Below are 23,126 nucleotides of genomic sequence, written 5' to 3' on the forward strand. Positions count from 1 at the left end.
TGCATTTTTTTTATGCCATGCATTTTGATATATCATAATTATAGTTCTTGTCCCACATTTTTTCTAATATTTAAAAAACGCTTAATGTCTCAGCATTCAAATTATGTACATTCATAAGCTAAACACTGTGTATTAGGGTCATTGAACCAGGTGCTGTTTTTGGTCCTGGGCATATCATGGTGAACCAAACAGACTGTGAGGTCACAGATCTCATGGCACCAATGATCAGTGTAAAGGTCCTCACTTGAGATTAACATAAAGTTGGAGTGCAGTAAATCATCATCATCATAACATTTATTTAGTGCCAAGTACTGCTAATTTCCTTCTAAGTGTTAGCTCATTTAATCCTCATTACAGACCTGTCACGGAAAGACTTGTTATTATCCCCGTTTCACAGTTGAGAAATCTGAAGCACCTTGTCCAAGGGCACACAGCAAAAACGAGCAGAAGTGGGATTCTAAGGCAGGCAAGCTAACTCAGCACTACTCGAACCCCTCCCTGTGCTGGCAGAAAGTTCCCTATAACCTTCCAAGGTTCTCTTCATCAGTCTTGTTAAAGCTGTTTTTCTGCTAAAATTGAAGTTGGCCAAAAAGGCCAGCTGGCATGCCAAATGATTATCACATAGTTCGTGCTGTAAAGCTTATGCATTCCACGTGGGGGAGAACTTCAAACAAACCAACGCGCTGTCTTTTTAAATACATTTCTAACAGTTAAGTATATCTGACTTCGTAGCCCACAACACCTTGATAGGATCATGCCAGGAATTGGACAAGGCTTTAGGAAAAGAATTACTAGAAATGGAAAAGTACAGCCAAAACCAAAAGGTAAAAATTTAGGGGAATGGACATAGCCCAAGTGGTTAAGCGCCTGCCTCCCGCATGGGTTTGGTTCGCGCTGCCTCCTAAAAACAACAGCAACAACAACAAAACACAAGCAGACAGAAAAAACAACTTAGGGGAGCTGATGTGGCTCAGTGATTGAGTGTTGGCTTCCCATAAATGAGGTCCCTGGTTCAATTTCCAGCCCTAGTACCACCTAAAAAAAAAGTTTTTCAATGAAGGACAAAAAAAGAAAGCAATTAAGATTTTAAAAACAAACAAAAACATAGCACTTGGGGGCCATTTCTTTCCTTGAAAAGACACAAAATTCCTTTTCATAAAAATTTTCTTGATTTATCAAGAATAAGTTAAATGATATTTAGTCTTTTCAATATAAGCATACATATTATTTGAAAATATATGTATTAGAAATTATATGACAAAATGATTTTAAAACTAAACTTTAATCATCTGGAAAATTTATCACATGTGGGAAAACATTATGATGTTTATCTTTTAACCATTGTATCCCCAGCACTTAATACCATGCCTGGTATATAAACGTGTGTTGACTGAATGATGAATGACTACTATATAAATGGCACATATTGCATATGTTATTTTGAAGAAAGTAAACACTTTAAAATATATATATGATGTAACCCAAGATGCTGTATTGAAATAAAATGTGTATAGGACTTAGAATGGAAAAAATAAAAAATCAAACTTCTTCTTCCAGCTCTGCAGCTGAACATCTTTGGGCTTTACCTCATTCATCTATCTAATAAAACGTTAGCTCATGGATTTCTAAGTGCTTTCCTGGTTTTAAATTGCATGATTTTTACTAGGCATGTGATTCTTTTATATGAATAGAATCTATGTGCTTCATAGATGTAAAGTGTTCGGTCAATATTTTTGTTTGATTAATAATTCATTTAGTGGATCATGAGTCATTGTATAATGGTATTGTATGACTATTGTAGGATGAATGTAAAAAAGGAAAACAAGAAGAAATTAGGCACCTTAAAAAAATAGAATATATGAAGTGGCAGTTAACCCAAAAACTATTTCAGTAGATTTTTGTGAACTTATTTTTTTCTTTCATCTCAATAACTTTCTTTTGTTTGCAAAACAAAATTTTCAAAGTATGCATTGTATTAATTAAGGTTCTCAGAAATCCTTTACTGTGGATTCACTTCCAAGAAGAATGAGAAGTTTTGTGAAAGCTGTTAGAGAATCCAAAATATTATTTTTAGAGAAGTGGAGTTTTATGGGCTTCTATACACTGAAATCCCTATACATTGTTTTTGTTTTTTTTTAAAGATTTATTTTTTATTTATTTCTCTCCCCTTCCCTGCCCCCCATCCTCCGCAGTTGTCTGCCCTCTGTGTCCATTCGCTGTGTGTTCTTCTATGTCCACTTGTATTCTTAGCAGCAGCACCGGGAATCTGTGTCTCTTTTTGTTGTGTCATCTTGCTGCGTCAGCTCTCCGTGTGTGCGGCGCCACTCCTGGGCAGGCTGCACTTTTTTTGCACTGGGCCGCTCTCCTTACAGGGCACACTTGTTGAGCATGGGGCACCCCTACACAGGGGACACCCCTGCGTGGCACGGCACTCCTTGCGCACATCAGCACTGCGGCTGGGCCAGCTCATCACATGTGTTTGAACCCTGGACCTCCCATGCGGTAGGCAGATGCTCTATCATTGAGCTAAATTCACTTCCTCCTATAAAATGTTAAATTAATAAGTACTGTCTTTAATTCCTCCTGCAGCTGATCCACGGAGGCAGCATTGCTATAATAATTTGGTCCTTGAGAAAGTGTAGGGGTCTGGGGGAGGTCAGAAAAATAAAAAACCTTTATGGATCAACTTCCTGTAATGAACATTTTAACATTATAATGTTTCTCCAAAGTTGTTAACAAACTTACAAAAGAAGGAAATTGATGAGAACATAATTTTGGAAACCTCACAGTCTGTAAAAATGCCTCACTATATTTTACTCTGATTACAGAAGTTTATCCTAGCACTAATAGATGTATTGCCATTTTTAAGTCTCAGAAGGAAAGGCCTTTATATTGTTTTCCTTTAATGATCTTCTGTCCTTAAGAACAGAGATAGGTGTCAGAGGTAGTGAACATGGAATTTGTTGTAGAAAGGTTCTGGTAGCATCTAGTCAAAGTAGCTTAGTGTGTATGGAATGAGGTGAGCCTAAGCTTGGACCTTGAGTGCAAAAGGTCAATGGTTAGAAGGAGAAAGGGGCCAAAGAAATGACTAATTCATTAAACAAAAAAGTGAAAATTTGAAAAAATTTGAAATGAAAACATTGAGATGTCACACATCAACAGAGGAAACACAGGAAGAAGAAAGGGGCATGAAACTTGAATATATGTTAACATTTCTTGGACTTCTATGCTATGGGATGGGTTACAAACTTGTCAATGCTCTCCAGTATATTTTATATCCTAAAGCCCTAGGTTTTGAAATTTTTGTTTTATTACTCTACATTTCAGTACTAACGCTAACTAGTGCTAAGGAAGAGCTTCTTGGCCTGCTTTATAAACTAGATAAGATCCATAAATTGGCACACTAATTAATTTTATAGAAATAAAAGGTTTAGGCACAGTTAAGAAAAATTTGAATCTTAGTTTTTTCAGAAATTTATAATGTTGCTTTTACCTCTATTTACCAAATTCTTTTAAAGATGCAGTAAAGGGTAGATTTCAGATCAGGTCTTTGGAAAATTCTGAATTGAAGTAGTTATTACTTTATTCTAGACTCCAATTATGTCCTTAAAAGAAAAATTTCCATTGGGCCATATTCATTAAGCCACTTACATTATAGAGGTAATTAGTGACAATATATTTTGGTTTATGATTTATCAAATGTTTTTTGATAGGGTAGATCTAGCTTTGTTGATTGAAAAAGCACTAATAGTTTTGTTGTGGACAAAAAAAGAACTTTCATTTATATTTATACTTTTAATTTTAGAAACAAAAACCAAGACATGCCACACTTCATGCAGAAAGAACTGATACTTGGCGTCATGGTGGTAACTGCTGGAATCAGCTTGCTTTTGTGGTACCACAAGGTCCGAAAACCCAGGAAAGCAATAGGTTTTCCTAATTTTTTTTCTCTGGGAAATACATCTCCTCTGGTGATATTGCAAGACGAAATGCCTGATGGCCAAGGAAAAGCAGGGATGTTCCAAGGAAGGCAACTTCAGATACTGGAAAAGTTAAACAACTTACTAACCAATATGGAAGAACTCAGAGAAGAAATCAAATTTCTTAAAGAAACTGTTACAGAGCTGGAGGAATACATACAAGATGAACTTGGAGGGAAGATAACTGTTCATAAGATAAGTCCTCAGCACAGAGCTAGAAAAAGAAGGCTTGCCACTGTGCAAAGTTCAGCAACAAGTTATAGTTCAGAGGAAGCAGAAAGTGAAGGAGGGTAAGTTTCCTTAATATATTTCCCATGTTGGGATGCGTATTTATTCCATTATTCCTATCATTTAATTTAGATATTTTTAATATGTATTTCCAGTCATATATTCTGCTATGAATAAGATGTAAAAGGGAGTGATTATTTTGATTCAGTAATGGTCAATATTTAAGATGATGTAGACCTCATTGACAAAAACAACATAAATAACTTACTAGTACCAGGTAGCATCATAGGAGTAGTGAGGAAAACAATAACTGTTTGCTAAAATTTGTAACCTAGTTTTATGTGTGGCATTTATGTGACCTCTTCTATAAGAACTCTGTAGAACAGCACTGTCCCATAGAATTGTCTGTGATGAGGACAGTCATCTATATCTGTGCTCTCCAATGTGGTAGCCATAGCACTTAAAATGTGACCAGTGCAACTGAGGAACTGAATTTTTAATTTTAATTAATTTAAATTTAAAGTGCCATATGGGGCTAGGGGCTTCTGAATGGGACAGTGCAGCTCTAGAAAGATTTGAGACCATTTAAGTGATTCAGTCTTTTCCTCCCATGGGATAGGTAATCCACTGACGTCTAACACCACCATATGTTTTTAGGAAAAAAAATATATGATTTACAAAGAGGAAAATGTGCCTGACTGGTGTTTTTGAGAGGAAAATAGGCATGTAAATAAAGGAACACTAGTTAATATGACATAGAATGGAATTCTTGCAGACAGGGACTGGACCACCTTATTCTTGTGCCTAGCCAGGAGTAGATGCCAGTAAGTATTTTTGAAATGAATGAGTTATATACTACGTTACCATGGAATCGAGCAAAGGGATCTGAAGAAAGGGAACAGAGGATAGGATAAAAGGGTAATTTAATACATAAAGACGTGTAAGTAATCGGTCAGGTTTTGGAGGTCAGTGCCAGAACTGGAATCGGTTTTGTATGTATGAACTGGAAAAACTATGATGTAAAAATCTTTCAGTTTGTCATAAATGATGGATCTAGATATTAGGAAGGTGTTAAAAATGTGTGCTCCTGAATTTAAAAAAAGAAAAAGAAAAAAGTTCTGGACTAGTTTTAAAATAGGCAAGTGAAATATTTAAAAGGAATCTAAAATAGTTCCTAATAATTCAGAACTATAACTCAGAAAAGAGACCTGATGACTATTAAGGGTGTAGAGAACTTTAACCTAGTACTCCAATTAAGCTGAAAAGTAAGCATCGAAAGTTACTGAAAACCAACCAGACGGTTATCCTATCCTTGTGTAAAACTGTTGAATTTCTGCATCAGGAGTACCATGTGCAGTTCTGGCAGCCTAGAAAGGATGTGATGAACTAGGGGCTAGCCAGAGAAGACTCTCTGGACTCATGGGAAAAATGGCAGCCCCAGGAAAGAAGTATAGACTAAAAGGACAAGTGACCTTCATCTGAAAAGGTCATGGTTAAGTTGAGCACAGGCTTGCAAGGAATTCTAAAAATCTTGAAAGAGGGGCAACCTTTGAAGTCAAAATAAGTTTAGGACAGATAGAAAGAAGATCATTGTGGGACTTAATGACAAGTAATAATATAGACATACATTTTTTTATGTGAATCCAAAGAGGATTTGAGAAATTTATGGGTTGTGGAATTTGAGAAATTTGAGAAATTTATGGAAGTGTTATGGGTTGAATTGTGTCCCCCAAAAAGATATGCTCAATTCCTACACCTGGTCCTATGTATGTGACCTCATTTGGAACTCAGGTCTTTGAAGATGTGTATTAAAATGAGGTCCAGCTGGATTAGGGTGGGCCCTAATTCACTGTGATTGGTGTCCTTATAAGAAGGGGAGAGGACACAGACAGAGACGCAGGGGAGAAGGCCATGTGAAGGTGGAGAAAAAGGAGGATGGTCTTGCCGGGACGGAGGCAGAGATGCATCTACAAGCAAGGAACACCATGAATTGCCAGCAAACCCCAGAAGCTAGAAGAGGCTGCAGATTGCAGATGGAGCGTGGCCCTGCTGATCCTCGAATTTGGACTTCTAACCTCCAGAACTGTGAGACAATGACTTCTGTTGTTTTCAGCCACCTGCCTTACGGTACTTTGTTATAGGGCTAGTAAGGAACACTAGATGTATCTAAAATTAAGATGGATGTCAGGGAAGACATTTCCTCCTCTTGCTTAATCCTGGGTGCTTTTGTTGGCAACGATATATATAATACAGCCCTAATGATTTAGAATAGATTGCAATGAATAGCATTTAATAAAGTAGGGGGAGAGAATTTTTTCTTATTTCGCTCTGCTTTAAGAAAATAAGTAAAACAAGCAAACAATCCAAAAGCTTGGATTGAAAGAAATAAGATACAGAAAGATTTAACACATCTTTCAAAATAAATAATTAGAAACAAATGTTTTTTAGGTAAATAAATATTTTAAAAATATATTTGCATAAGTTTATGATTGTCATTTTATAAACTCCCATGGGACAGAAATGACTGGCCACAGTGAAATACAGTCCTAACCCTATTACCCTGTTGAAGGTGAGTTCAACTCACAGTGTCCTTGATAGCAAGATCAACTACAATGATTATACATGTTCTCTATGTAAAATATATCTTTTGGGAGAGGTACCTAAAGAGTTTCTTATGAGTCATTTTAGTAAAATAAGATATCAGTCACAATTGACTAATACTATTCATTTTCCACAGGAAAGGAAAAATGATCTCTAGTTATATCCTATCTATCCTTAGTTGTTGGCAAAGCATGAGTGTTGGACTCCTGCAATTTGGGTAGATCAGTAGACCGCATTTTCTGTAAACATGATTAGAATCTCCCATGTGCCTTCCCTTAGTACACAGTGTCATCATGGATTCACGGATTGGTGTCTTTTCCAGATCCAGCTAATTTCATCTGACTGGTGGTGGAGGTGAGGAATCAGCTCCTGCCTTGACAGCCTTGGTTCCTTTCAGTGAGAATCGTATTAGACACCAAAACCTGAGTTTTGGTCAAGTACTGTTTTTAGGGAGGGTGATACCAGGGACTGTTTTGGTCCCTCTAAGGGCAAGTTAGTGAAAAATAGTTTTAAGTTCACTAGTTCATGTTGATGTTTTCAGTCTAAATGTGAGTCTTTTCTTATTTTGGAAAATCTTTTACTTTATTTTCCTTTTCCAAGTTGTCCACTTCTCTTCTCTGTCATATTTGTCCTATATTGCTCTATCAAACTATGGGTTTTAAAGTGTTATTTAAATTTCAGTGCAACTCAAAGCTTTAGAAACGTCAGTTTTAAAAAGTTAAATCTTATTCCATTTTATTCACATTTCACTCTGAGCTTTAGGGAAAATAAGTGTTTCAAAATCAGGAAAGTCTGTTAGGTAGAACAGTTTTTCTCTTTATTCCTGATCCAGGTATTTTCATATGGGTGTTAGGTTCATATAATACCCTCAAGTAGTATCAACAGAATACCATACTGATTATTTGAAAAGAACTGGAAATCCCTCAAATATACTTTAAAAAGAAGACCAGCATACTACAAGGCATAGTACTTGGTTTAGATGGCATTACTTTTAGGTAGCAGAGGATGGTGATGAAACTATGGCTTTGTGGTTCTGTTTCAAAATCTTCAACTTTCTTTTCATAAGCCAAAATACAGACCTAGCTTTTTGTTCATTTACATTTTTACTATTACTGTTATTTACTTTTGTCAAAGCAGTTTTGATGTTGAACTTTCAATTTTTCAAGGCTTTGAAATAAATATAGATTCAGATATTCACTATGTGGTGATTCTGTATTCCTTAATGTTATAGTAATAAAATTTTAAAAATAGATATTTTTGTTTCAGAGCATTTTTAAAAGTAAAACATTGCACGTAAAATTGAAATCCCCTTTGGACTCCTTTGTCTCAGTGGTAACCTTTATCCTAAAGTTGGCATGCATTCTTCCCTCACGTATTAGTCAGAGTTCTCCAGAGAAACAGGGCTGACAGGATCAGGAGATATATATACACACATACACATATACATTTACATGTATGTACTTGTATACATATATGTACATACACATAGGCGTACCTACATGTAAATGTAAATGTGTATGGGTACGTATATGTATATGTATGAGAGAGAGAGAGACAGAGGCAGAGAGAGACAGATTTATTGTCGAAATTAGCTCTGACTATGGAGATTGGTAAATCCAAATTCTGTATGGCAGGCTGTAAACTGGGAACTCGGGTGAAGGTCATGTTGACTTCCCCAGAAGTTGCTGGCCAAAGTGGGGATAGAAATTCTTTTTTCTGACTGCTGATATCATCATCAGTTCTCCCTTTAAGGCTTTCATCTGATTGGATGAGACAGTCTCTCATTGCTGAAAGCAATATCCTTTGTTGATTGTAGAGGTAATCAGCCATAGTTACAATCAACTGATAAATTATTTAAATCCACAAAATACCCTCACAGTAACCATCAGGCCAGTGCTTGCTTCACCACACAGTAGGACACTGTAACCTAGCCAGTTGATACATGAAATGAACCATCACACCTTGAAAGTTTTAATGTTTCTCTTACACATGCATATTTACATAAACAATATATAAATGGCCTTTTGTTCTTAAAATTTATATAATGTGGTAGATAACATATTGCAACTTGTTTTTTTTCTTTTGTTATTCTTTTAGGAGGTACCAGGAATGAACCCAGGACCTCCTCCGCTTGAAGCGCTTGTTCTACCACTGAGCTACACCCGCTCTCCTTGCAACTTGTTTTTGCATTAAATTTCTTTTTAGATCTTTCCATATTGATATGTGTAGACATTTAATTATTTTCAATTGCTATGCTGTATTCCATTGTATGAATATACTACAATTTATATGCTTATTGGTGGATTGAGGGATGTTTTAGTTGCTCCTTTTTTTGTTCATATAAACAATGCTTTGTTGACCATCTTTCTTCATAATCTTTTGGCACATGTATAAGAATTTCTTGAAGGTGTATACTTCAAAGTAGGAATTGCTGAGTCATAGACTAACTATAGTGTTATAATGTATTGCTAAATTGTTTCAAAGTGTTTGTACCAGTGCACAATCCTTTAAGCTATGTATGAGAATTCTAATTTCCCCATAATGATTCTCATATATTGTCAGACTTTTTAACTTTAACCGACCTGATGGAGATGAAGTGGTAACTCATCATTATTTCAGTTTGCATCTCTCTGAACACTAGTAAGACTGAACAATATCTTTTCATAGTTTGCCATCCAGGTCTCCTGTGAATTTCTTTGAAAATTAAAACAAACAGACAGGGGAAGGTAACAGCAGTTAACCCCTCCTTATTCATTCAGTCTATGACTCTGTACCAGGCAGTCTCTGGGCTATGGAAATACAGCAGGGAACAAAATTAAGTCTAACAAAGCCAACAAAATATTTTTTAAAACCGTAACAGGGTGTTAAAGAGGGAGACTTGCGGTCTTGGTTTTAACAAGGGCCCCAAAGTCCAAAATAAGCGCCAAGTACCTGCGCATCCTGAGGTGCTCGACCCTCCTGGGCAGGTCTTGCTGAGAGATGGAAGCCTTGGCCTCTCGGCCCGCGGGAGCAGTCATCCCCCTCTGCCTGTGACAGGAGTCACGCAAGGGCCAAAAGAAGCATTTCTTTGGGGAAAGTCATTTATGTGCTGGATAGCCCACCAGTTTGTGCAGGGGCTGGGCACTGTGGGAGTGGATGAGACTCTGTGCAGCCTGGGCAGAGAGGAGAGAGCAGAGGCCGGAGCCTTTTGGAACCTTTCCCAGTGAGGTGGGCAGAGGTGGGCGAGTCTGCAAGAGAGGACTGATGGCTGATCAAAGAAGTGGGAAAAGAGCCAGGGTAGAAACCAGGAGAGGACAGGGGTTCGAGAACAATGGTGAATACCATGAGTTTGGGGATCATTCTGCCCCAGGTATGAGTGCAGGCTCAGCTTCTAACTAGCTGTGGCACTTCACTTCTCTGAACTTGAACTTATTCACCTGAAAACGTGGCTAATGGTACATGTCTTGTGTTGTTTCAACACTTAAACAAGATGATTTGGGTAAGGTGCCTTGCACTGTGTCTAACTCATAGTAAATTCTTTAAAAAACCGAGGTATTTTATCAATAAAAATGAAATGGTCAAATATATCAAATATAGGGATGGGCCAACTGTTTCTGTTAGAAATGTTGGGTTTTAAGGGCCATACAGTCTTTGTTGCAACTGCTCAGCTCTGCCATTGTAGCATGGAAGCAGCCATAGTCGATGCCATCAAATGGGTATGGTTGTTTTCCAAATAAACCTTTATTTCAAAAACAGGCAGCAGTGGACTAAGCCCCTTGAGCTGTAGCTTGATGGTCCTGAACTAGAAAAATGCATTTCGGTTGTAATGCTTTTGATCAAGTAGACAAGGACTGGCCTTTGTTTCCTAGATTTGGCATTTAGGAGGTCATTTATTGATACGCTTTGCTGAAACAGTTGCTGGGCAGCCTGGATGAGGGACTGAGAGCTGAAACCGTGGAGGCCAGGAAGGCAGTCTCTTATTTCAGGGAACCTGGCTTTGAAGGGAAAGAGTGTATACATGCAAGAAGGACGCAACAGGTTCAGAGGACTTTTTGTTATGCTTTTTGTTTTTAACCTGGGAGGGACTCAAGCTTGTTGATAGGCTGCAAGGAGGAAGCCAGTAGAGAGAGTGGGACTGGAAACACTGAGAGGAATACAGGAGAGCTTTTTTGATCAGAAACCAAAACAAACAAGAAGGGAAGGGAAACGGACTTTGGCCCAGTGGTTAGGGCATCCGTCTACCATATGGGAGGTCCGCGGTTCAAACCCCGGGCCTCCTTGACCCGTGTGGAGCTGGCCATGCGCAGCGCTGATGCGCGCAAGGAGTGCCGTGCCACGCAAGGGTGTCCCCCGCGTGGGGGAGCCCCACGCGCAAGGAGTGTGCCCGTGAGGAAAAGCTGCCCAGCGTGAAAAGAAAGAGCAGCCTGCCCAGGAATGGCGCCGCCCACACTTCCCGTGCCGCTGACGACAACAGAAGCGGACAAAGAAACAAGACGCAGCAAATAGACACCAAGAACAGACAACCAGGGGAGGGGGGGAAATTAAATAAATAAATAAATCTTTAAAAAAAAAAAAAAAAGAAGGGAATACAGGAAATCACCAGTGAAACAAAGTGTGGCCCAGCCCCTGTCACAGCAGCACACCTTCTTAAGTATTAGGATAACTTGGAGAAGAAAGAGAACAGTATCACTTGCAGACTCTTGGGATCTTTATTAACCTCAAGATAGTATCTGGTAACATGGGAACTGGGAGTGGCTGTGTGATATCTCTAGTCCCCTTTCCTTACAATAAAGGAGTACTAACTTGGCAAAGGTTTATATAATATAGCTTAGGCCCTCCTCTACATTGCATCATCTTAGTCAGTGCCTCTTTACCATCAAATTTAGATATGTCATATTCAGTGGGTTATCAGGGAAGACAAGAAGAACAAGCTTACAAATTAATTTATTTCTCATTCATTCTAGTTCATTCATTTCCATTAAGCACCCACCTTAAACCACACTCCTGTAGGTGGTACTCTGGTGACAAGCCAAGTCCCTGCATTCACAGAACTTACATTCTATTGGCCTTTGCCTCCAGTTTGGAGACATTTGTCTTCAGAAGCCTCATCTAATGACCTTCCTTCTTGTGCTTTTTCTCTTTTTTTTCACAAGATGAAGAGTAAGTACAGCATCCATCCATTTCATAGTAAGTCCACAAATAAATCAGAGTGCCTGACATCTTGACATCAAGGATAAGACTTAGCTTCCTACATGTTCTCTTCAATGTGCAGGATCAATAGATACTATATCTACAAAAACCACAGCAATTCTACATGTTATGTAAGAGAAAGGAAAAGATCCCAATTCTGTGTTCTGTGGCTGCACAGATGTTGCAGAAGGAAACAGAATTGAATTCCTTGTATAATGTTTTCCCGACTTGACTCCATTTAATCAACACTGTAACTCCCTGAGATAGACAACACTATTATCCTCATTTAGAAGTAAGGAAATGGAGTTGGGGAAAGGCTTGGTAACTTACTAGTAAGAGGCAATGTCTATACACTTAACCACTGTGTTAAACTGCCTCTTTCTTCCTCATCCATATTTAAGAAAGGGCAGAATGTCTGAGTGATCAAAAAACAGTGTCCAAGGGCATAGAGGGAGAGGGAGAGGGCCAAGGTGTGTATGAAATACTTGCTGACTTTGCCTTTTACGGTGGGCACCCCAGGATAAACTCACCTCAATTCCTTGTGAGTCCTCTTTTAACCCTTCCCTAATTAAGCAGGTACAGGTAGGTGTAGACATAATCTATGTCACTGATTCTAAGATGAACATTTTTTTTTCACATTTTAACATATCCTGAATTGAGGTACATCTTGCCATCAATTAATGGCACAGTAGTTCGACATCATAGTTTAATTGGCAGCTTTTTTCTTTCCTTTCTTACAGCTGAAGGCATTTTAGCTTCTACTAAATACAGGGTAGATAGTAGATACCCTGTAAGGGCTGGAAGTAAAAGGGTTCCTGCCACATACCCCTGTTTCCTGCTAAACTGGAGGAGACTGTTAGCCGAGGGCATTTGCAGAAGAGAAGTGTGGTCCTTGCCTCCTCTTCCCTATACCAGTCCTGCCCCCTCCTCTGATTTCCTAGTCATGGGGCTTTGACCTCCTCAAGGGCGAGGACCTTGCCTGTGGTCCCCCAAGCCCCACACAGTTCCTGGCACATTATATGTGGTTATTCAGTATTGCATTCCTGAGTGAGTGAATATATGAAAGAAGAAAACTTGGAAGACAACATGTAGGGAGTGGAAGAGTGGAAGAGGGAGCATAAGTAAGGATTGCCCTACTGAATCTAGTCCCATTTGGGGTTTAAGACTGTGTACAAGTCTGCACTGTTGGATTTTTTTTTTTCAGCAGGACTTGGCATTTCATATATGGGCGTGGAGAAGTCAAATGGTTGAATTTGCAAGGTAGGTTTAGTAGAGAGGCAAAAAGCTGGGAATATGGAGAGATCAGGTAAGAAAATAAGTCACCTAATGTTTCTGGAACACACTTGTACATGTTAACCTAAAATATATACTTTCTCTTTCTATTGTTTTAAAAACGACTCCCAATTTAGGATTGGGTCAGTTCAAACAATCTGTTGACTGTGTATTGTTTCTACATCTTTACTGAGTTCTTAGCATTTACTAACCACTACCTAGTGACTCTTATTAGCCTTCTTCCTTTTAAAGGAATTAATGTGTGGATCAGGAATTCTACAAATAGCCTATGAAATTATTTCACAGTCCCCAAGCAATTTTTCTGCCTTTCAAGTCACATACCAATAATTATGCTGAGTAACAAGCTGCAAAGAGTTAACTTGTGTGGAAAGACTATAATGTTGTAATGTAAAGAGTTAAATAATTTTCACTCCTTACACTCAGAATAGCTAGAGGTGTAACTGTGTATCTCTCTATAACTGAATTCAGAGTTAGCTCACCAACTCTATTTTGACTTATGTGGGAAAACTTGAATTTGCCAAATCAAGTTAACTCAGTCAGTTCCAATGTCGAGCTCGTGTCTTTGTGCTAAAGATTCAGTCACATTCAGAGTTCTCCCCGCTTCCCTCCTCCTTCTTCTTGGGTGCAGTCTAGATTCCTGAAGGGACTTATTATCTAGGTGCCAGGAGGAGGGACACCTAGTCTTGGTATCATTCAAGGCCAGGTAGGAAGTTGCTGTGAGGGAATTCAGAAGGCTCTTCAGATCTGGCCTCTGGTGGTGGTTCATGTCTCAGATGCTCTAGAACTGAGCTACCAGCAGCATCAACATCCCCTACAGCCTTCGGAGTTTGTTGGAAATGCACATTCCCCATCCCTACCCAGGCCCAGCAAATTGGAATCTCGGGGGAGGGGGGGGAGGAGAGTGTGCCCAGGAATCTGCATTTTAGCAGGTGATGCTACTATACTTAAAAGTTTGAGATGATTTCCTAACATCCAGCTGAGATAGGATGTAACTATAGTTTTCAAGTGCTCCTGAGTCATAGTGAGGCAGCATGATGGAGTATCCGTCTTGATGGGAACAGAGGGACTGTAGTAGGAAAAGAGGAGGGACATGTCACACAGGGCATAATGAAAGTAGAAGGGGCCAGGGATTATATGACTGATAGAATAAAGAGCACTGGAAATAAAAGAGGAGCATGTTTTAGATGCTCACTGTTACAAGGGTAAGCATCCCTTTGGGGGCTAGGTCTAATTTTAGTACTCTTAAAAATAGGCAGTGAGGAGGTGATTTAAGGATATCTAGATTTAGATGAATTCCCTGCCCAGAACAATATAAAAGAACCTCCAGATACTGCCCACACTGGTATGAGATTTTTCTCTCTTTTTTTCTTTTTTAAAGATTTATTTTATTTATTCTCCCTCCCCCCATTTCTCCCGTTGTCTGCTCTTTGTGTCCATTTCCTGCATGTTCTTCTGTGTCTGCTTGTATTCTCATTAGGTGGCTCGGGGAACCAATCCTGGGACCTTCCGGAGGGGAGAGAGGCGATTACTCTTTTGCACCACGTCAACTCCCTGTTCTGCTATGTCTTCTTATTTCCTCTCCTCTGTGTCTCTTGTTGCATCATCTTGCTTCACCAGCTCTCTGCATCAGCCGGCACTCCTGCATGGGGTGGCTTTCCCGCGCTGGGTGGCATTCCCATGCAGCAGGGTACTCCTGCGTGGAGCGGCATTCCAGCATGGGCTGGCACTCCACCTGAGTCAGCTCACCGCATGGACTAACTTGCCCTCACCAGGAGGCCCTGGGCATTGAGCCCTGGACCTCCTATATGGGAGACAGGAGCTCAGCTGGTTGAGCCACATCCGTTTCCCTGAGATTTCTTTTCGTTTCAGATGTCTGGTGATGGTCCCCCACCACGCATACACTCAAACACCTGTTGTTTAGGTGGTTAGCCATTCATTTGCTTCAACGTGGGGAATGCTTTGACCTCCTCCCTCCCTCAGGCAGAACGATAGGTGGTGCTGACATCTAGTCAGCATCTCGTCATCTCCTTGGGAATGTGTCAGTGGTCAGGTGCTTCTTGGAAAGACCTTGGGTGGCAATGTTAAACAGCAAAGTGGCCCAGTTTTGAAAAGAGAAATTTCTCCTAGGAACTTTACAAGCATTACCTTTCTATGTTATGGTTTACAAAGGCTGTCCTTTTGGAGAAGATAATCTTAGATCTTAGAATGACTTGGAGATAATAGATAACAATTTCATAAGAAAGGGGGAAAATGATAGGTTTCTGTAGGGAGAGACAGTCCCTTTGGACCCCATATGCTCCTGCATGTCCTGCTGGGTGTGCTCAGAGTATGAGGCTGTGACCACTCTTTACCTGGGCTGTTTGTCAGGCTTGTGGCAAGAAACCGTGAGGAGTGAGGTAATGCTTCATTCCAGGGTGAAGAGCAAGCTTAGCAAGTTTGCTTCCTGCTTGCTATAAAAGTGGTGGATTCCTCTAGCTCAGTGTTCCCTTCCTATAATGCAACCCACTGCAGGTGTAAGCATCTCTGGGTTCTGGGTCCTCCTCCTTGTCCCCGTGAGACTGAGGCCGAGGGGAGTGCCACTCTGCTGATACTCATGCCACTGCTCTGCCAGGAGTCCTGTGCCTCAGGCCCAGGAATCTCACGACTTCTGGCAGCATTCAGGAAACAGTAAAAGACTACCGTATAAGTAGGGTAACTTATAAACAGGGTAAAATTAAACCATAAATCTGACAGTTGTATGGTAAAAATTAGAGAGCTTTAAGGCTCTGAAAAGGAATTTGTTCAAGGATATCCCAAAGTAGAGCATTAGGAAGGAAACAAAGGCAAAAAGTGGTGGTATGGTTTTGGATCAGGGTTTTGAGGTAAATACAAGTATCTGAAGGGGGTGTTTTACTCCATAAGCAACTACACACATCCACCGGCCCCTGGTATAGAGACAGTATTCCGAGTTGGGGTGGGAAAGGAGAGAACAATGTTTCTTGTCTAATTACTCTTAACTTTGCCTTTAGGTATATTCTGAGTATTCCAAGGGGTGTCAAACAGTGCCATAGCAGATCTGAGCATGTGGTCCAAACAATCAGATGGCACACTTTACTGCCAAAATGGACCCCTTGATTGGTTGGCCGGTTCCTCGAACATAATGAAGTTAGAATATATATTCCATAGTCACTCAGATTGCAACTTTTCAGAAAGATGAGCCACAGAACAATTTTATTCTAAACTGACGTCATTAGATTCTAGAGCCTGCTGTCATCACATTCTGCGTTATTGCCATGTTGATTCCACATGCAGCCTTAAGCATTCAGTCTTCTGACTTGTTCCACCCACACAGGGCATTTACGGCTTAAGGATGATGCCTAGATGGGAAGGGAGAGATTTACTCTGAATTAAATTCAATATGGGAAAATGCTTAAGGTAGGCTTTTAAAAAAATAAGAACGCCATCCATATTTCTTGTGCTAAAGGACATTGAAAAAATTCATAAAACAAGCTTTAATGCTCCCTTTAGTTTCCCACCATAACTAGATAGCTGGAAGGTCTGGATATTTAGCTGAAATTTTCTTCCCAGAGAATGAGTGCTTCATTCATGGGTAACATTTTAAACTGGAAATAGTCATCAGGGTGTAAGCATATTCCACTTAATTCTTTTAAATACAGGAGTTTAATGGTCTCAAACAAATGTTATGATGTATTATTTTTAAAGCAAGAAGTTCTGCCTTTTCTTTTGGGGGACCCTTTAGTTCCAGTAATCTCTTATATGTTTCCCCTGGTCTTTATTTCTACCTGCTTCCTTATGTTCCCAAGGTTTAATGAACTGGGCAGGTACAGTGGAGGCAGTTAGAGAAAATCTTTTAGGCTCAGGTTCAGGCATCCTTTTGGGTACATTTGTGTGACCATCAACTTCAGCTGCCACATTTTCTTATCCCCTGTTGTTTCCCTATTGGTAAAGTGGATATTATTTTTCAGGAACGTGGCAGGTCTTCACGTCTACTCCCTATTTTTTTTCCTCATTTGACACTTTTCTCACTCTAGCTGCTGCAAAGAGGACCAGAGCTTCCAACCAAATTGTCCTGCAGAACAAGTTACTTCACACTCCCCGTACCATGGAGCCTCTAGTTCTCTTGGCCTTAAGACACTTCATCCTTCTTCACTTCGTAAAAGTTCATCTGGAGGAAATAAAAGTTTTTTTTCAGCTCGATCAAGTACATCTACTTATCCATCTTTCTCTGGAAAAAAACGATCTTTATTCCCTAAACTTCAAAAAAGCAATGTTTTCCTTTCTCAGTATCAAAGTAGAGCTAACTTTGATTCTCATGAAAACAGAGACTTGAGTGATTTTCACACTTCAAAATCCGCAATCCATGGTGGCCCCAGATCCCGAGCATTTTTCTCTTCCCCGAAGTTAAGTATAGTTTCCTGCTATGAGAGTGTTACTTTTTTTGAACCTCAAACAAATCCTCAGAACACTTATATTCTGAATGAAACTGAAATCTCTCAAGACCCAAATGCTGCTGCTGCCCAAAAATACAGAAAGTTTTCTAATCCTGAATATTACAGTAAACACTTTATAAATCTTAGAACAAGACCTACTTCCTCAGTCCATAGGAAAACTGTTGATCTAACCAACTTTCAGCAAACCACAGCATCACTCATTTCTCATCCAGTTGTATCCTCTTCCTGGCAAAAAAATGGAATTGCCAATGGTGTTCAGGAAAAAGACCAATTAAATGAAGATTTGAAAGTTTTCCTTAGTCCTCCTTCTCAAAGTAATAGTCCAAATCATTCTCCAGCTGTGACTCACCAGCATCCCTATGGAAGACTGACTTCCCCTTGCAACCAGAGTGCTGATGTTTTTTCACCCTGTAAAAATGCTGCCTCCTTTATCCCATCTCAGAATGAAGCTACCTCAGGCCTCTTTGAAGAGAAAAACAGTTCTGTTGTGCCTCAAGATGAAGACAAATCTTCAGCTATTGAAATTCCTAAAATAAGGTCACTTCAGACTTTACCCTCTCTCAATAGGGCAACTCAAATCACCAGGCACTCTCAGTAGTCCATAGAAATCCCCGCGCAGTTCTCATAGACGCCCCCACGTCTCCCTTAAGTTAGAAAAAATCATACAGTGTGTGGCCCTTCACTTAGTCTAGTAGTTTCAGTTTCATTCATGTTGTAGCATGTATCAGTACGTAATTTCTTTTTTATTATTGAATAATATTCCGCTGTATGGATGTACCTCATTTTGTTTGTCCATTCAGTTGATGGGCTTTTGGATTGTTTTCCACTTTTGGAATGAGAAGGTGACATTTGAACAAGGACATGAAATAGATAAGGGAAGAACGTCTAGGCAGAAGGAACAGCAAATACAAAGGTCTTAAGGCAGGAATGCAGCTGATGTGTTCAAGGAATATCAAGGAAGCCAAAGTGCCTGGAGAGCTGTTGGCAAGCTGGAGAGTAATAGGAATCAAGGTCGGAGATAATGAACCAGATCATGTGGGGCTTTGTAGGCCACCGTAAGGTTTTCACTCTTATTTGGATATCACATGGAGGGGTTTGAGCAAAGGAATGGCAAGCTCTAACTCAAGGTTTTAAAGGATCACTCTGGCTACTTTATTGAAAATAGACTATAAGGGTCATGGACAAAAAGCAGGGAGTCAGAATAGGAAGTCATTGCAGAGGTGGTGAGAAGTGGCTAGATTTGGATATTTTTCTAAGTTAATACCAACAGGATTTGCTAACAGACTGCTAATTGCTTAGAACAGAAAAGAGTCAAGGATGTTTTTGGGATTTTTTATTCAAGCACCTGGAAGATAGAGTTTCCATTTATAGAGAATGTTGTTGAAGAATTTGGTTATTATTTCACATAATGTCTTCTTTACACTAACTTTGAAAGAAATTTATTTTAGATCTTAATATTGGAAATAATTGCACTTCTCCTGAAAACCTGCTTTATCCAAAAGGGACTGTGAGTTATGTGACTGATTGCATTAGCTTCTGGAAGATATAGTGCCTATTGTGTCCCTTATAGCAAATGTATAGATTTCTGAAGTATGTGTATTTTTTATTGGCCTCATTCACATTTGGCCCTGCTTTTATCTTTTATACTCACTACTTCTATGTTAAATCTAATTTGTTCTCTTCTATGTTATGTATCCCTAAAGAAGTCCTTAAAATATTTTAAGGGCAAGGTAGGGTTTGAATAAATAAAAAATAAATTGTGTGCATTGAATGCCACCAAGAACAAAATGATATAGGGTACATTAATTTGTAAAAACTAAGTTAGAAGTTGGAACATCATCTTGAACCATTAAAAAATTGGTTTTGATTGATGACTTTCTACAACTCTATATCATCCATTCATGAATATTCATTGAGAATCCACACTATGCCAGGTGCTTTTCTAGGTACTTGATATATCAGTTAATAAAACAAAGAACCCTACTATCAGGGAGTATGCCTTCTAGTGGTGGGAGGTGGGGAGGTAGGCAGTTATTGGCAAAAGAACAGCAGAGATTAGTAAATTAGATAATATGTTAAAAGATGATACCTGCTGTGGGAAAAAAAGTGTCAAACGTGGTGAGGAAGATTGGAGGGGAAGGAAATGTGGCTGGGGTGGAGCAGGGGGAGATTACAGCATTAGAATAAAGTGGTCTGGAGGGACTGCAATGAGAAGGTGACATTAAAGCAAAGCCTTGGAGGAGGAAAGGGTGGGAGATATGTAGCTACCTGAGAGAAGAGCATATGTAAAGGTCACGAGGGGCTGTATGGTTGGTGTGTTTAAGAAACAAGTGGGCAGCCAGAGTGGAGTTGAATGAGTGAGGAGAGAGTGGGAGGAAACAGAGAGGTAACGGAATGAGGGGCAATTCACTGAGGACTTTGTACACTTGTTAGGACTTGGGCTTTTCTCTGAGTGAATGGGAGCATCGTCACAGAGGGGCATGATTTGACTTGCATTTTAAAGGGATCACTCTTTTTCTTTATTCTCTCTCTCTCTGCCTCTCTCTCCTTGCCTCTGTCTCCCTCTCTCTCTCCCTCTCTCTCTGCCTCTCTCTCTCTCTCCCCCCTCCCCTCTCTCCCTCCCTCTCTTCCTCTCTCCCCCCACTCTCCCTCTCTCCCTCCCTCTCTCCCTCTCTGCTTCTCTCCCTCCCTTTCTACCTCTCTCTCTCTCTCTTTTTCTTTTTTTCCAAGGGAGTAAAGAGTTTATTAAGAAAGAAGAAAAGAGTACCCAGTCCTAGGCATGGACTGTGGGCATGCTGCGATGAGTCGCGTGCCTGGGGCCCCAGGTTAGGCCCTTTTAAGACTTTCACCTGCTCCCCTTCATAATGCTGGGGAGGGGCCCCAGCTATTTGCTGTTCTGATTGGCTCTTCTATTGAGGCTGAGGAAAGACAGGTCCAGCACCGTGGCTAGAGCTGGATAAAATCCCTGCATGACTAATATCTTGTCCTGGAAGGCATTGATTCTGGGAGAAATAAACGTAGTTAGAATTTAAGATATATAGTTCTACTAAAAGGATAACAAAGGCGGTGGTAAGTGGACCCAAAAAGGGGGCCAGCCATGCAGTACTAGACCTCTAGAGTGAGAAAGGCCAGGGGCCTCCAGAGGCTGCATTTTCCTGAAATTGGGCTTTATCTTGCAAGTTTCGAAGGCTTTCTAGGACTATTCAGAGTGATTTGCTTAGAAACAGCATTCTTCTTTGAGAAATAGACATGTTTCTCCCTGTGCTGGTGTTAGCATGTTTAGTGCCTTGCAGTTTTGGAGCATCACAGCGGCAAGAGTCTGTTTGCTGTCTAAGGGCTTCTAGGGCACGCCTAGTTTCTTCTATGCTGTTGCTTAATTCTACGGAGACCTTGTGGTAGACCTGCTGGGTTTGGTATAAATTGCCAAAGAAGGCTCATTCTTGACTGTTACAGTATAACTTTCAAAAAGGTTGATACTTATTTCTACAATTTTAGGTATATTACAGCTAATACTGACACAGAAGAACAGAGTTTTCCTGTCCCTAAGGCATTTAATAAACATATAGTGGAATTAAACTTAGACGTCCTTCTCCAAAAGGTAGATCGTTTACGTGAGAGTGAGTCTGGCAAGATGGAGAGTTTTGAACTACTGTGTGACCACAAAGCAAAGGTAAGCAATATGTGACGAAACCATGTTTGTATTGTTTTAAATTTTGATTTAGTCTAATGTGTCATTCACATTATGACCATAACAATTGTTTTACAGTTTACACAACCTGAGAGATGAAGTACTGGGCATTATGCCAATGCACATAATACTGATATTCTGGGGGGGCTAAAAGTACATTTTGACTCTTCTGTTTAATAATCAGTAATACAACAGCTATCAGTATTTAAAGCTGTTTCTACCAGTAGTTGGTTTTCCATGTTTTATATTGGTCCTAAATTGGAAAACTCATCACTCCTGCCACTACTACCAAAGAAAAGTATGTGTATGGGGGTTGAGAGTTGAAGTATCACAAAGAGAATTAAATTTCATTATTTCCCATTGGCAATTTAAGTCTAAACTTTGTCTAAAAGTTACATACAATCTCCAAGATTATATTATTAATTAAAATGTAAAATGTGCTTGCTTTTTTGAGTATATGTGATTCAGCTTACAGATATTATTTGAAATGCTCTTTGGATTAGGATTTGCCAGCGAAATAGAACCAGTAGAATATATATATATATATGTTTATATATATACACAAATACACACAGATTAATAATATACATACATATATATTAAGAGATTTATTATAGGAATTGGCTCATATGACTCTGGGGGATGGCAAGTCCAAATTCCATAGGGCAGGTCTTAAGGTGGAAATTCTGATGAAGATGAAGTTGAATTCCCTAGGGGAAACTGGATGGCTGAAGTAGAGAGAGAAATTTTTCTTCCTGATTTCTGAAATCATCTGTTCTGGCTTTGAAGACCTCCAACTGATTGGATGAGGATACTCCCTGCATTGCTGAGGGCAGTGTCCTTTGTGGATTGTAGGTACAATCAGCCATAGGTGCAGTCATCTGACTATAGATGCAAATCCGTCTACAAAATACCTTCACAGTGATACTCAGGCTAGTGTTTGCTTGATCAAACAGGTAAACATTGTAACCTTGCCAAGTGGACCCTTGAAATTAACTATCACTTTCACTGAGGTATCAAAGCAATATTTAGAAAGGAAAAGAAGAGACTATTTATTACAGCTCCAAGATAAGAATAGTATAAAGGAGAAGTTGTAGATTTTGGCATCTAGCAATTTCCCCTTCTACACAGGTGGAGATAATATCTGGATAATATTAATTGGCTTTGGATCAAACACTATATTAGGTCACATTTCTTAGCTATGAATATTTGAATTTAAAATGTTGTATATTTATACATGCTTATTCATCTATAAATACCAATTTACTTGGCTAATTTTTAAAAGTTGCATTGGAAAACACTTATAGTGTGGTCAAGTTAATAAGATAAACTAGTGTTGTACAATACCATCTTTCCTTTTCAGTTTAGAGATGAAATAGAGTTTGTTTGGCGGTTTGTTCGTGCTCATGGAGACATGTATGAGCTATCTACAAATACACAGGAAAAGAAATATTATGCTAATCTTGGTAAGTATATTTTAATGATTAATTATACTCAAGTGGTGATTATAAGCTGTAGTAAACCACTGAACTTGAATTAAAGCTAAATCTATTTTAATATATCCTGGCATAAAAAAAATACATACAGTCTCAAGAAAGAAAGAGGTTTTTTAGGACTAAATTATATGTTCTTTAGAAAACAATTGAGCATGTTGGAATATAAACTGACAAAACACACAAATTTCAGCTTTTAAAGGTACTAGGATAATAACTTGTA

The 23,126-nt window shown here is 39.3% G+C and overlaps 1 protein-coding gene across 6 annotated transcripts in view; it reads left to right on the forward strand.

The window, feature by feature from the left end:
* The window catches only part of RMDN2 (regulator of microtubule dynamics 2), an 89,945-nt gene that overhangs the window by 11,404 nt on the left and 55,415 nt on the right, over positions 1-23,126 (forward strand). For 3 of the 6 annotated variants that reach the window (XM_004466022.5, XM_012528104.4, XM_004466021.3), the window contains exons 2-4: positions 3,806-4,270; positions 21,218-21,392; positions 22,774-22,876. In XM_004466022.5, the coding sequence (XP_004466079.1) occupies positions 3,822-4,270; positions 21,218-21,392; positions 22,774-22,876 (727 nt within the window). In that variant the 5' untranslated portion in view covers positions 3,806-3,821. Of the gene's footprint in view, positions 1-3,805; positions 4,271-13,639; positions 16,686-17,302; positions 18,260-21,217; positions 21,393-22,773; positions 22,877-23,126 lie in introns of those variants that run through there. The other 3 variants (XM_058278408.2, XM_058278409.2, XM_058278410.2) reach the window with 2 other exon arrangements.

Source organism: Dasypus novemcinctus, chromosome 17 (genome assembly GCF_030445035.2).
Source record: "Dasypus novemcinctus isolate mDasNov1 chromosome 17, mDasNov1.1.hap2, whole genome shotgun sequence".
NCBI classification, from domain to species: domain Eukaryota; kingdom Metazoa; phylum Chordata; class Mammalia; order Cingulata; family Dasypodidae; genus Dasypus; species Dasypus novemcinctus.